At 49.0% G+C, this 14,796-nt stretch overlaps 1 protein-coding gene and 1 pseudogene across 5 annotated transcripts in view; one reads left to right on the forward strand and one right to left on the reverse strand.

The window, feature by feature from the left end:
* Positions 1 to 14,796, forward strand: part of MAD1L1 (mitotic arrest deficient 1 like 1) — a 598,556-nt gene that overhangs the window by 29,388 nt on the left and 554,372 nt on the right. For all 5 annotated transcript variants that reach the window (XM_006167865.3, XM_006167866.3, XM_006167868.3 and 2 more), the window contains exon 9: positions 353 to 414. In XM_006167865.3, the coding sequence (XP_006167927.1) occupies positions 353 to 414 (62 nt within the window). The remainder of the gene's footprint in view (positions 1 to 352; positions 415 to 14,796) is intronic.
* LOC106733815 (cytochrome c oxidase subunit 6B1 pseudogene) lies at positions 6,144 to 6,452 on the reverse strand (annotated as a pseudogene).

A 14,796-nucleotide genomic window follows, 5' to 3' on the forward strand; every position in this document is an offset into this window, starting at 1 on the left:
GAGCCACCTGGAAGATGGGGAGAACAGAGTCTTGTGGGTTAGGTGCCTGGGCCTGCTCCCTGGGGCCTAGACTATCGCAGGTCCAACCGTGAAGCTGTTTGTCCCCACACACACCCCATCCCTTCTAGCTTGTTAGCATTCATGGAGACAAGGAAGAGAATGGGATATATAGCATGCACACCTCAGCCCCGGGGAGGTGGTGACCTGGTGGCTTCGGGGCAGATTGGGGCATTTCTGGTCCCAGAGCAGAGATGCAAGCAAGGTGACTTAGCACTGTCATCGTCATGGTCAGCTCTATGTGTTAATCATCTGGCAAGTGATGATAGAGACATTGTTTTAATTGTCTTTTCAGAAGCTATTGGCGAAGCTGCAGAGCTGGGAGAGACTGGACCAGACCATGGGATTGAACATCAGGTAGGTAAAGGGGCTGTGCTTCCCACGTGTCTCACCTGTGGCAGAAAAGCTCTGGCTCCCTCGTTCCTGTTCTCTGTCAGCAGCGAGGCGGGGAGGTGCTTTGTCCCATGCTGCTCAGGTTTAATGAGGCACTTTCACAGTGGAGGGAACTGGAAATGCTGAAATCCATTAAAATCAGAACATCCAGAGCACAATGGTGGCAGATCTCTGATCGCCCTGCATTGCCTGCCTTCGCTAAAGGACTCTTTTGTGTGTATACTGAGGAATTAATTGCTTTTGGGGGAAATCATTCCTTTGAGGTGATTGTAAGCAGTGAAGATGAACTGAGTTTTGGGAGTTAAAAAACTGCCACCACAGTGGAGAATGATTGTCCCGATTGGTCCTCTACAGCAGCCTCTTCAGCTGGTGTTTGCCAAACTCAACACCAGCCAGCGGGGCAGAGGACTGGCGCTGGGCCTTGTGCTCTGGTACACAGGAGGGCAGAAGTGTGCCATCCCTGATCCTGTCAGTCCTACTGCCACATCCTTCTAGGGATGGAGCACGTTAGGTTGGCACCCCTCCTTTTGTGGTGGTCTCAGGAAGGGTGTGGGGTTGATCTCTGGATGAGTCATTGGTGCCCCGGGGCACAGCGCCTTGGTGCTCAGAGAGCCTTTTGTTTTCCTTGCTTGTGGCATTTTAAGACTTTCAGCTTCTTGCTTGTCTTTCCTTTTGCTCTTGGAAGCGAGGCCAAGATTGAGACCCTTTCTTTCTTTCTTTTAAGAATTATTTATTTAATTTTATGTCTTCAGTCATTTATTTTGATTCGACCGGAGAGAGTGAGAGAAAGGGAAAGTGATAAAGCAAGCCCCCAGGTCCAGGACTTGAACTGTGGTCGGCCGTGTGGGAGTGTCCAGCACTTTAACACTCCATGTGTTAGTTAGCCCCTTGAAACCTTTTCTTAAATAACTGTCCTGCAATCACACTATCCAGCTGCTGGTTCTGGAGCGTGCCACTTTCCAGTCGGCATTACTGACTTCAGTTCCCTGTCACTTGGAAATGCCTGTTTATTTCCTCTTAGCCTGCAGAGTCACAGGGCTCAGACCAGGCTGCTGCTGCTTCTTGAACTCCAGCCGCAGAACCCAGACTCCTGGAGGGCTGGCCCCAGCAGGGTCTGAATGCTTTGTGCTTCTTCCTGTTCTCTGGGCTTATTAACTGCCTTCTTGCTCCTGGGGATACTCTGGTCAGATGAGAAAACGCCGTGACTTCTTCCTCTTGGAGAAGATCAGAGGCCCATTTGTGCCTAATCTGACAGCCTTGTTGGAGTGCTCAAATGCCTATCGTCTGCCATAGAGCATTTTGTGTCAGCTAGGGTGCGGAGGTGCACAAGCAGCTGTCTCTGACAGAGTGGCACAGGGGTCCATGGCCAGTTTGGGCAGTACTGTGGCTCCTGGAATCTCTCGGTCTCGTTTACACACTGAGGGTCCTGCCCTGAATGTGGCTGGCATGTGGCCAAGTTGGTCCTTGGGGTGGTCACGTGTTTGTAATCTTGTGTGTTGTGTCTGCTCAGCCTTTCCTGGTTGCCGGGAATGAGGGAGAGGGATGACAGGTACCTGTGCCCACTACCAGGTAGGGGCTGGGCAGGAGAAGAGTAGAGGTACCTGTGGTGCTCTGCATGTCTTTGGTGAAGAAATTAGTGGTGTGGCCAAGGCTAGAATCTAGTTTCCCTCTTCCACCAACTGGCGGGACCCTCCTCAAGTTATTGCACTGCCCTGGGCCGGTGGAAAGGAGAACACAGTGACTTCCTTACCCTGTGCATATACCTAGGAACTGGAGAGTATTGTTGTTACTGGCCTTTCTGGGTGGCTTGAAGGCTGGCTTCCATATACTGGGTTTTCAGAAAACCCATTATTGCGTAGAAAAATATATCAAGACTTTTCCAATGACCCAATAGAAAGGCAGATGGAGTCATTGTCATTGCCGGGTCAGAGCCTTGGCTCCTGAGGCTCTGTTGGTGGCGGGCTTCTGTACAGGACCAGTTTTCCTTCATACACTTTGTCATCTGTCGTGCCTGGGCCTCTCCAGGGGGCTGCACTGGCTGCCTGGCATCTTGGACATCACATTTCCTGTTCATGACTAAGGCCAATGTCTGAGCACTATTATGGGTCAAGCCTCATCGTTAGGTGACTTGAGTGCTGACTTACGCAGTTATGTTAGTCATGTAACAATTCACAGGAACAGACTTATGGTACTGAAGATGGCCCATTATCAGACACTTAGGGAGTCTGATAAATGCGTCCCCAGGGGGTCTGCATCTCCAAGGACTGTACTTGAGTATTGGGATGACCTTGAATACGGTAATATTGGGTTGTCGGAAAAGTCATTACGTATTTTTTTTTAATGCAAAATGACTTCATGACTTTTCTGACAACCCAATATTAGGATTTTTGACTTGCCTCTTTTTTCTGTTCTTTTTGGGTAGGTTTTGGGCAATTATTAGAGATTTCTGAGCAGGGAGGAGGACTTAGATGAGGCCCATATTTAATAAATTGTAATGTGGTGTTGGGAAATGGGCAGAAGGAGTATAGAAAGCAGTGAAGAGCTGCAGTCCCCTGACCATAGCTTGGGGTTCCTGCTAAAAAAGATGCCTGTTTGCAGGTCCAAGCACATGCTGATAGGACTTTGCTTACTAACTCTCACGGACCTGCTGACCTGAGCCATGTGGGGCCTGAGGTGATTGGCTGGCTCTTACTACATCAGACATTACCTGCAGAAGCAGATGCTCCAATGGCTGGGAGTGTGTTTTGGCCAGCTCTTGGAGGGCTTGAATCTGTAATTTTGGGGTATGTTGTGACCCCAGGCTCCATGGGTTCTGGGGAGCTGCCACCACTAGGTGGCACACCCCCGCTGGCTTCCTGCAGGCTGCTCCCTTTGGATTCTGTTTTTAGGCCGATTGCCCACAGTTTCTCCTGTCCCATAGTTCCTGTGGCCCATGGCCCCTGTGCCTTGGAACTTCGTTGTTCACACCAGGATTTGGGTTCACGGGGGCTGAGGAATCTAGTTATAGTTCTTACCTGCATTTGGGTAGTCAGGCAACTGCTTTTAATGGTCCCATGCCTGCCCCATCCTTGACTAGTCTCACCCCTGGGGAGTTGCTGGTGCTCACCAGATACTCTCTGCATAGGCTTTCCTCTGAAGATGGGGCTTTGTCTTCTCTGAGATTCTCAGAGGACTCTGTAACTTGACTTCTAGGTCAGGAACTGTGCTCTGCCCTAACACCTGAGCTGCCAGGTTCCACCCAGTGTCATAATGGCCACCCTTGTCCCAATTTGGGGTTTCTTATGTCTGAGCAGCCCAGAGATATCAGCAGAGGGGTATTAGTGTGCTAGCTAGGGTGAGTCAGTCAGCATAAACCAAGGCGAAGCATAAACCAAGACCCAGGTTCCTTTATGTCTGATGGGCCTGTCCACTTGTATGTGTCCAGCAAACAGAGTCTAATCTCTAAGCAGAGATTAGGCTTCACTACTTCAGAATTCAGGGGAAGGTGGGAATACAGTGTGTAGATGGGGCTACATGACCACGGGCCTGGGGCAGGGTGGGGCCCTGTGTGCTGGGTGGACACTGCTGCTGGGAGTGTGGTATGGAAAACATTCAGCAAGCTACACTTCCTACTGAACATAAAACTTACCTTAAAACGGAACATAGACCTATGTGTGAAAGCTAAAATTTCTGGAAGCTTGGGTTTGGCAAGCTCTCTTAGGTCTCACAGAGCTTGAACCATAAGTGAAAAAGCTGATAAATTAGACTTCATCAAAATTAAAAACTTTCACTCTCAAAAAACATAAGAAAGTGACCAGATTTTAAAAAGGGGATAAAGGATGGGTAAAAAACTTTGAACAAGTACTTTTTATTTTTATTTTTTTTTAGTGCATATTTTATGACATTCAGGTAGTAAATCAGGACATGAAAAGATACTCATCATTGTTAGTTATTAGGGGAATGTAGATTAAGTTCACAGTAAAATACCACTCCTTACCCAATAGAGTGACTAAATTAAAGAGACTGATTATCGCAACTGTTGGCCAAGATGTAGAATAACCATATCTTTCATATATTGCTTTGGGGAGTAGAAAATGGTATAGTCCCTTTGGAAATAGTTTGTCAACTTTTTCTATACTATAAACTAGCAATTCCACTCCTGGGTATTTAACCAAGAAAAATGAAAACACATGACCTCATGAAGACTTCTACAAGAATGTTTATAGGAGCATTATTTATAATAGCCAAAAAAATAGAAACCATGCAGAAGTTATTGACAGGAGAAGCAGTGAATGGCCCATGATATGTCCACCCAAAGGGAAACAGCAGTAATTTGAAATTTGAAAAAAGGCAAAACTGACCTGTAGTGACAGAGAGCAGGTCCATGATTCCTTGAGTCTAGGGTTGGTGTACATTTGGGGATATGAGGGACCCTACGGTGTATGAAATGTCCTGTGACTTCACTGAAGGTGCTAGAGTGTATGTAAATTATACCTCAATAAAGCTGGTCTGTGAAGGAGGGACTAGTCAGCTCTCATGACCAGCTGTGAGGGGAAAGCAAAGCCCACAAAGTTCACTGGAACTTGGAGTGGGTGGAAGCTGCCATTTGTGGCTGGCTCTTTTGGTGACAGAGCCCGAGCCTGTCAAAGGCCTCTGGGCAGTCCAGAGCTACTGGGTAAATTTGATGCCCCAGGCCCGGCTCTCTGTCAGTTTGCCTGGATCTTTGGAACTCAGGGCACTGGTGTTGTGGAGAATGGCATTGTGTGAGACCAGGTATAAGCTGCATATGCTTGATTCAAAACAGAACAAGTGTATGGTAACCGTAAGCAGGTAAAATGAAAAGTTGCTCCTCACCTCAACTAGCAGACCTTAGCCAGGCTGGCTGCTTTGGTCACAGCTTCCTGTACACAATCACATCATGTTGTGGTTATGCCCAGGGGTGCCAGTCACAGAGAATAGAACCTGTGGTTGCCCCCAGAGGTGGGACATGGGTTGTACTGTTCTCAGCTCCCACCCATCTAGGCAATGCCTGATACATTTCTCGAGTATCTTTCTAGAAATGTGTGTACATACAATCTCATCCCCCCCCCCCTTTTTTTTTAAGAGGTTTTTGTCTTAGGACGTATGTGCTTACCGGAGAGAGAAAGAGAGAGAGAGAGCGAGACAGAGAGAGACAGGGACAGAGACAGCGAGAGGTAAAGTGAGAAATCACCTGTCAGAGGGGATAGCCACATTGCAGTCCCTCCTCCTCCACTCTTCTCTTGGGATCCTGGGCATGCTTGCACATATCCCCAGTGATTGTCAAGCCACCATGTCTGGGACTCAATCCACGGTCAGCCATGTAGGAGTCCAGTGACATAACTACTATGCCATCTGCTGGCTTCCATATAATCCCTTTTTAAGTGGGACTCATTCTTTCATTTTGTTCTGCATTTTACTTTTTTCCCTTTTGATAGTATTTCTGCACTAGCACAGATAGCTCTACTGGGTTGTTTTGAAGAACTACAGAGTATTCCATAGTATAGATGGACTCTGATTTACTTTTATAGGACTTTCCCCTGTAGATGGACAGATTGCTTCCAATTTTCCAGATTGCTGTGTTGGTTGGGTACATTTCTTCTTTCTTTTCAGCACTTTCCTAATGAACTTCTATTATTAGTAAAGTCATGTTTCAAGGTCCCAGGGTAGGGATCACCATGTACCCAGGTCCCATTTTACTACCTGGGAGAAGGATGAAGGGTAAGGGGTGTGGGAAGAGCTAGATCAGATCTTCCCAGGAAACATACCTTCTGCTTAGTGGTTGTCACAGCTGAGACCCAGGACATGATGGCGAGGGCCTTGTACACACACCGGTACCGTTCACACACACAGTCATCACTCCCGTTAGTGGTCATTGCCTTCTCACAGTGGTGAAAGGCCAGATAGTTCGGCCAACAGTTCCTAGACTGGTTCTGGTTGAGGAGGCAGCTGTCAAAAGGGACAGTCTTGTAGTTTTGTATTTTGGTCTTGATGTCTTCTGCCATGGTGCTGACTCTCAAAGACGCCCCTGCAGCAGCTCATAGCTCACTGTGACCCTCAGCAAAGATGGCAATGTTGGACGGGTTGGATACATTCTTCAAAGCAGACTTTTTAGTTCAAAAGAACCTTGCATTTGAAATTGATAGCTAGTGTCAAATGGCCCACCAAAACAGCTTTACTTCTGTGTGTTTCTATCATGAGGTGTGAGCGTCAATACTTAATTGGGGTAGTGTGCTTTCAAAGATTCTAGCAGAGATTCAGAGCAAAGTCACAACTGAGTGAAGAAAGCAGGCATCGTCAGTGGCATGGCTTTTTAAAACTTTTAGTTAGCAGTTCAAATGGAGGCGAGAACCTTATTAAATAGGAATGGAGTTGAGTATTGGGTCCCTGCATAGGCAAACCTCTGCTTCATAGAGGAAAGCGTTCGCTCGTGGCTGATGTGCCTCTGTTGTTTGGCTCCTTGCCATGCCTTTTTGTGCCTGGATCTGGCCTTGCTTCAAAGCTGGCTGGGTGGGCATTATACCTGTCAGCATGAGTACAGGCTTGACAGGAAGCAGGGAGGGGTTGTGGAGGATGCTTGTGCTGGGGAGTCCAAAAGGCAGGCAGTCACTGCTGACTCTGAAGCCTGTCCCCTGTGTCCACCTAAACTGCTGACCTGTCTCCTGGAGACAGAGCTGGGAACCTACAAGTGCTGACCTGGACATTTCCCCAAAATATTTGCAGACTGACCAGATGACAAGTCCTAGGGACTAGGTCACTGATGAGTGTGGTCAATTAAGAGGATGGGTTTGTGTGTGTACGTTCTTGCCTTCTCAGAAAGGACCTAGTTGACCAGCCTGGACACTTTCACTGTCCTGTTCATGGTTTATAATTATCTGGGTATTGGGTTGATTGATAAGAGAAGCTTGATTTGTGGTCGGGAAAATGAGTGGACTGTCAAATGTCTTGGTCTGTTTTAATTGGTTTTGTTTTTAGTTTTCTTTGGGGGTATGAAAGATGGAGGAATGTTTGACTCTTGGGCACCTGTAGAATGTAGCCCTTTCTTCTGGTCTTGTGTGCTAATGCCTGTGGGTTGGCTATGTTCCTTTTTTTAATTTAAGTTTTGCCTGAGGGTGCAGACACTTGCCAGAGAGAAGGGGGAGTAGGGAGGGAAAGTGAGAAAGCATCTCCCATGGGACATGGTCATGCCCCAATCATGGTCATGCCTCAATCCCTCCTCCTCCATTTCTCCCTCCTATTGGAATTTTGGACACTCACACACATGCTCCTGGTGTGTTTTTTAAGATGCCAGGACCAGGACTTGAACCATGCAGTCAGCCCTGTGAGGTCTAGCCGTCTTAACCACTGTGCCATCGATTGGCCCAGCTGTTTCCTCTTTTGGTTTCTTTGCTCATTCACGCATTCATTCCCTGTGAGCTGCTCTCATGGAGCACTGGTCAGAGAGAGAGAGAGGCTCCATAGGCCTGTGTGTCTGAGATGTGCTAGTGCCCAGGCCCTGGAGTCTCGGCAGTGAACTGTGCAGGCAGAGGCCGGGGGCTCCCTAGACTGATTGACAGCTCTTCCCAGTCTCATATGCCCTGTGTTAGCTCTTGTCCTTAAGCATCAGTGTGTTCTCTTTGTGGCTAAGTCCCTAGCTTCTTTTTGCCATGGAGTTGTGTCAATTTTTTTAAGCTCCATTGTTTCAATCCTAAAATAGGAGAATTAAGAACAGGGTCTCATCTCTAAAGCTTCTATGCTTGGCATATGGTAGTCATTTACTAAGCATCCGGGGAGTAAAGAGTGAGTCAGGGAGCGTCTGTGCTTTTGTGTCTTAGGTTGGTTGCGGTGCATGGGCTGGAGTCTCTTTTACTTGCTTGGTCGCTGTGCCAGGTTCCAGTATTGCTCAAGCTGTCAGATCCCAGGATAATCGGAAAACTGGGCAATGAGGGCTTCCTGACAACTGCCATTCATTTAGCCCTTTTCCCGGCTGGGCACAGGTAAAGGCAGCCCATCCTCTGTCCCTTTCCCTTGTGCAGATAGAGGTAGGAGTCCTCTGTAGTGCTGATGGCCTCTGCAAAGGAAGACTGAAGGGGCTTTGCTCAGCCACTTCCGCTTTTGCTGGGCTGGGGGCTCTGATGGAGACTCCAGTTGGGGGCTAGTGCTGCCGCCTCTGACTGTGTTGTACTCAGTGCAGGCTGTGTGGCCGTGGATATTAGGACATTTTAGGGAAACGAAAAAGAAATACTTTCCAGGAGAGACCTGCCAGCTGGCCTCTCCCCGAGGCTGCGCAGACGGCGGAGCAGAGGACTGGATCCCTGATGTGTGTAGGAGCACTCAGAGAGGCTGTGCTGCAAGGCGCGTCTTGGGACAGAAATGCCTTGTCAGTTCTTGCTTCTCACTTGGCTCTCAAAGCACTTTCCGGGGCTTTTCTCCAAGCTTTGCAGACAGGGCTTTTCTTCTTCTGCACCTCCTTTTAAATTGATTAAAAAAAAAAATCTAAAGCCAGATATTGAAAGGATTTAGACAAATTAGGCTGTGATGGATTCCCACGGGATTATTTTAGAGCTGGGAGTGGCATCTCCTGTGTCCAGGTTCGTTCTGACTCAGCAGGTACTTGCAGAGGTCCTGCTATGTGCTGGCCCCTCCTTGTTGATCAAGAGCCTCCAGGGTGCCCAGGTCCCCCCCTCCCCCTGGCAGAGTGGAGACTGTCCTGAAATAGCAGAGGAATTGTTTGAGGGGGATTTTGATGGGCAGGGAAGTGAAGCCAGGGTGAACAAAGGGCTGGAGGCAGACAGCTGAAGCAACTTTTGGAGCAACCTAGGCCTGCTTGCCCTACTCTGTAGGTTTTCCACCAGCCTTTTCCATTGGCCCTTTGGAGGGCCAGTGTCTTAGATGGGCTCTGGGTTACAGTTGGAGGGATTCGGGCCTGGGCTTTCTCACCTGCCAGCCGTGAATGTCAGCTTTGAGGCTGTGAGGCACGACCTGTACAGGATTACCTGGGATTTGTGTCAGAAGCTGCAGATCTTGCCTGTTCCACCCTCCGTGCTCTGCCCTGCCTGGCCTTGGTTCTTTCTTTCTTTTTGTCTTTTGCTGTAGGGCACATGTGCTTGACATAGAGAGAGAGAGAAAGTGAGAAATCTGTCCCCAGGGCTATGGCTATGCCACAGTTCCTTCTCCATTCTCCTCTCAGGATTTGGGGCATGCACATACATGTGCCTGCATGTTTTTCAAGCCACTGGGTCTGGGATTCGAACCTCTCAGTCAGCCATGCGGAATCCAGCACCTGAACCACCACTCCCCTTGCTGGCCCCAGCCTTGGTTCTTGATAGGGCACATGCTTCCCAGCCATCCCAGAACCCGGGGTTGGTTGGTATCCAAGGCTTGTTTCTCACTGGATTTGGCCACCTAGGAAAGCCGTGATTGTGCTGAGGCAGGTGTGAGGGGAGGTTGGGCAGAAGGGTGGGCTGGTCTTTGTGCACGCTCAGCTGCTGCAAGTGGGGAGCTGGTGTGCATGAAGCAGGCAGCTTTCAGGCAGAGCCCTTTGTGCAGAGCACATCAAGGAGAACAGGTTTGTGTTAATAGAAGCGAAGTGAGATGATCACTTCAATGACAGGCTGTCGGGTGGCTGCGGAAGACTCCGGCGAGCTTGCTTTCTCCAGTTTTTCTTTTGTGATGTTTTCACTGTTATCTGTGTGTGGAGTCCTGGCCCCCTGTCATCAGAAGTACCATGTACATTTGAGCATGTCAGGAGCAAAATGCTGAGGCCTCTGATTTGTCGACGCTTCACTCTCTGCAAACTTTGCAGTTCTGGAGCACAGCCAGGCATAGGGAGTGGCATCTGGGCAGCATAGCAAAGCTTCCTTATACCTACTGTGTATAAGGAATCAGGGACCCAGTGGTGAACTGGAAAGGCTGTTACCATGGAGCTCTTGTCTGATAGGGTGTCCTGAGGATGAGAAGAAAGTAATGGAATGCAAAGAAAGTTCCTGATGTAGGGAGAGGTGGAAATCAGGATAGGGCAGGTCTGGGGGGTGACTGAGGTGAGGTGGGGAGTGGTGTGCCGTGCCAGCACCTGGTGTGGCGCAGGTAAGCCAGCAGTGCTGATCTGGCTCTTCCTTCCCCTCCACCTGTCCTGCAGCCTGCCCTGGGAGGGTAAGTGGAACACGTGAAGAAGAACAGCCTCTTTTGAAACCTTCTGCCTCATGACATTGTATTGATCGGTGGCTCTTCTCCTGTCCTGGTGTCTTGATTGAAACCAAACACTCGCCAAGACATCAGGGCAGGAGAGGAGGCTTTGGGGGATTGGTTGTCAGTGGTCCTAGGAGAGCTCTGTCCCCTTCATCCTGCTGTCGTTGCCCTATAGCTGGGGGACTGGGATGTCTGTTTTAAGATGCTTTGCAGTTCTGAGTCTGTTGGCATTGGCTGCTCTCATAGCCTGGGCATATTCTTGTCCAGACTACCCTTCTTGACCCTTACCGCATGGGGAATTGGGAGCATTGACTCAGGGGACATTGGTACTCTTGGATCACCATTTATTCTGACCCATTGTGTATCTGTAGAGAGCAGACAGAGGCTTGCTTTAAAAAAAAATACCACAGAGTACATGCACATGTCAGAGAGAGAGAGAGCAAGAGAGCAAGAGCGCCCAGTGGGCTTAGTCATGCTGTACTCCTTTTCTCTCCATTTCTCCATCTCATCAGGATCCTGTGTACGTGTGCATGCACACCCAGTGCGTTGCTGCCAGGGCTGGGATTCTGTCTGTGGTTAGCCACGTTGCGATCTAGTTTGCACCGTGCTTATCTGCTGTTCTATGGGGTAGAGGCTTTTAAGGTGCAAAGACAGATGACCAGAATGAATGTTTATTTCCTTCCTTTCATCCTTTTTTGGTCACTGAAATAGTCCAGAATGATGGGCACCTTTGTCCTGGTAGCTCAGGTGGCACCCAGGTAGCACTGATTTTTTTTTGCTGTCTTTACTTTTCCTTGTGCTGCCTGTGGGGCATGAGTTGATCCCTGGCCTTTTAGAGCAAATCCTAACAAATGGGGAGCTGGGAGCTGCAAACAAACCCTTTCCTCAGTCTGCTGAGGTGATGTTCATGGTGCACACCTTGCCTGCCATGTTTCACGTCCTCCAGGGATGTGAGGTGGCCCAGGTGCTAGCACCCTTAGCTTCAGCCAATGTGGGGACATATCTGGGGGCATTCATCAGCCAGCTGATCTGGACAGCGGTAGAATCTGGACCCTGCCACCCAGCCGTGCATTGGGATGTGCTCAGGAGGGTGGTGGTTGGGTAGCTGTCTGACTGCACAGGCCCTGGGCTGTAGCTGAGCAGGCTGTCATATGGGACTGGGGTTACAGAGTTGGGGGGCCCTGGGAATCTTTGGCTGAGCATTTCAGGCACTGTACCTGGGTGTCTTCTTGACCTAACCCTTATCTGTGTCTACTGCTAGCTAGGAGTTATCCCTCCTTTTTGCCAGGTGAGGCATTGCTTGGGTAGTACACAAGAAATGAAAGAAGATTATTGATTCAAGAATCTAAATTTCAGAAACATCAATGCAACAGAATGATTCTAAAATGACTAAGAAATCATCACTGTGGGGCCAGCAGGTGGCGTGGGGGTTAAGGTGCTGGACACTCCCACATGGTTGACCACGGTTTGAGTCCTGGACCTGGTGGCTTGCTTTCTCACTTTCTCTCTCTCTCTGGTCAAATTAAAATAAGTGAATGAATAAGTAAAATTGAATAAATAATTCATAAAAAAAAAGAAATCGTCAATGTGAAAAAGAAGTTCTTACCATGGTCATCACTGAGTGGTTTGTCTTGGGCAGGGTTTGTGGAGTGATAGGAACACCAGGCTGCAAAGGTCCTTCCATGCCACAGGACTCTGTAGTACGTGTCCTAATGGCAGCTGTAGGGACATCACAGGAATCTTGCTTGTGACAAACGAAGTGTGATGTTTGTAAATGTTATGGCAGGTGACAGTTGTTAAAACTGGGAATATATGACACTGAAGTAATAAATTACTTTCTTCTTTTTTTATTTGTCTGTCTATCTATCTATTAATTTGTGATTTTTCAAGCTGGCAGATCTGGGACTCGAACTGTAATTTGTCCATGTAGGAATCTAGTGCCCCAACCACCATGCCACCTGCTGGCCCATAAATTGCTTTCTTGGAAAACAATTATACATTTCATTCCTTAATCCAATATAATAGGTTCAAACCAAACCAATACAGAAACCTAGAGGATGTATCGTGAGGATACTTTGAGATAATTTTTGACCATCATGGAGTTTTTTGGAGTTAAATCTCCAGACTTTGAGAATACTATTTTGGCATAGATCTGCTCTTCAGCATTCTTGGAGAAGAGTCTCAGTCCAGGTGGAACTGTGGTTGTGCATCCACCTCGGGCCGATGCCGTACAGGCCCAGGTGCTCAGGAGTGAGGTGGCAGCCCCGTATGGACTGGCATTCCTTCCCACTGCTTGGACGACTGTGATGGTGGATACCTGTTGCCTGAGCTTGGCTTATCTGTGCACCACTCTGTACTGTCTGCAGATTGTGGTCACCACTTTCTGTGGCTTGTGTAACCTCCAGGTGGCTAGAGTTTTACTGTACTTGTTCTGTAACTTGGAGTTGATAAGCTCCTAAAGGGCAGGAGCCTTGTCTTCTGGCCCAGCCAGGTGGCCTGCTCTCATTGGCAGTATGTAGGGCACATGCTCCAGGGCCCAGAGAAACAGGTGGCCACTGAGAACATGTGCTTCCGGTCCTCACTCTGAGAATCATGTGGGCAGGAGGAGAAGCCTCTGTGGCAGAGTGATCAGCATCTGTCTTGTGGACCATGAATGGTTGGCTTGCAGCCTCTTAGAGGTGGTCTGAAGCTTGTGCTCAGCCCTCTCAGCCCTCTCAGCCCTCGGGAAATGCTTGCTTATTGACAACCGAGCATTACAGACCTCAGCTGCTCTTATGGCTCATGTGGAGGCATTCATGTGCTCAACTCTCGGTGAAGCCAGAGTGTCTGGCATTCTGTGTGGCCAGCTCTTATTTATCTTGTCCTTGGGCTTGAGAGCAGGCAGGTTGCGTGAGCAACGGTTTTGCTTGTTTGTGGGTGGGTGAGGGGTAGGGGTGATGAGATGGGAAGGACCGCTGCCTGGTCTTAACCTGTGGAGAGTTCAGCTGGCTGGCAAAAGCAAAGGCGGATTCTCGGCAGAGAGTAAGTGTGCTGCCTGGGAAGCCTCTCCATGAAACTCGCCAGCTCTCTGCTGGCTCTACTGGCTCTGCTGGGCATAACCCTAGGTGGAGCCTGGAGCCAGAGGAGAGTTTGTGGGGCAGAACCGGGAGCCCCCTGGTTCCTCTTGGTCTTTTCCTCACCCTGACTCATAAAGCAGAGTGGTGATGGTGAAGGCACATGGGGCCAATCACAGGAACAGGGTCAGTGGGCTGGGACAGGTTTTGGCTCTGAGGTAGGGAGATTGTGAACTTTTGGGCACATGTGTTTGAGACGTCACTGAAGTAGCCAAAAGGAGATGTCAGGTAGGCAGTCAGGTGTCAGGTGCACGTGGTTCTCTATAAAAGCTTTAAATCGAGCCTTCTCTGTGTGCTCAGTGATAGGCATGGACGACGAGCAGGCCTAGGGAGAGCTTGTGACGTGGGAAGGGCAGACAGCCTAGGGTTAAATTTAAGTGTGTCTTCTAGACTGAGGCTCAGTGCCCTGCTTGGGTCAGAGAGTTTGTCTTGGCTGTGCCTGAGCTGGGGTTATTGTCTGTAGCAGGAAGATCATGGCACTGTGACATGTATTGCATGTACCTGGCATTGGCATAGTGATTGGCAGGAAGTGGCTGGCAGTTCTTGCCAGTTCTTGTCCTCCGTTGGCATAATGATATCCCCTGGGAGGGAGGAGCCCTTGGGCCACACCCTGGCCCAGCACCTCTGGGTGGTTCCAGCATCTGCTCTGACAGGTTTTGTTTCTGGCTGTATTTAGTCTGGACAGAAATGTTCCTTGTTCTGCTACTTACCGGATCTTTGCAGGTTAGATGTGCTTGAAGGTCAGGGTGGGTTAGGTGGAGCAAGTGAGCCATGCCTGGCTGGGGCAGTGACCCATGCCTGGGAGGGCAGTGAGATGAGGTATGAGGTTGGGGGACTGTGGTTGTCACATTTTGGATGCTGATTCTTTGAAGATTGAGTGCACATGGATGAGACCCTGGTGGATGTCTGTGTATCTAGCAAACACCTGAAATCAATGAACCTCCCTTGGTAATTTTGAAAGCATCAACTTCTACTCCTTTCATGCAGCTCTGGAGCTCTCGTTTGGATGGGCAGGATGTGGAGGGGTGGTTGTGTACCTGTCAGGCCTGGTGAGTGCCTGGCCACGCTT

This window comes from Tupaia chinensis, unplaced genomic scaffold (genome assembly GCF_000334495.1).
Source record: "Tupaia chinensis unplaced genomic scaffold, TupChi_1.0 Scaffold145208_1, whole genome shotgun sequence".
NCBI classification, from domain to species: domain Eukaryota; kingdom Metazoa; phylum Chordata; class Mammalia; order Scandentia; family Tupaiidae; genus Tupaia; species Tupaia belangeri.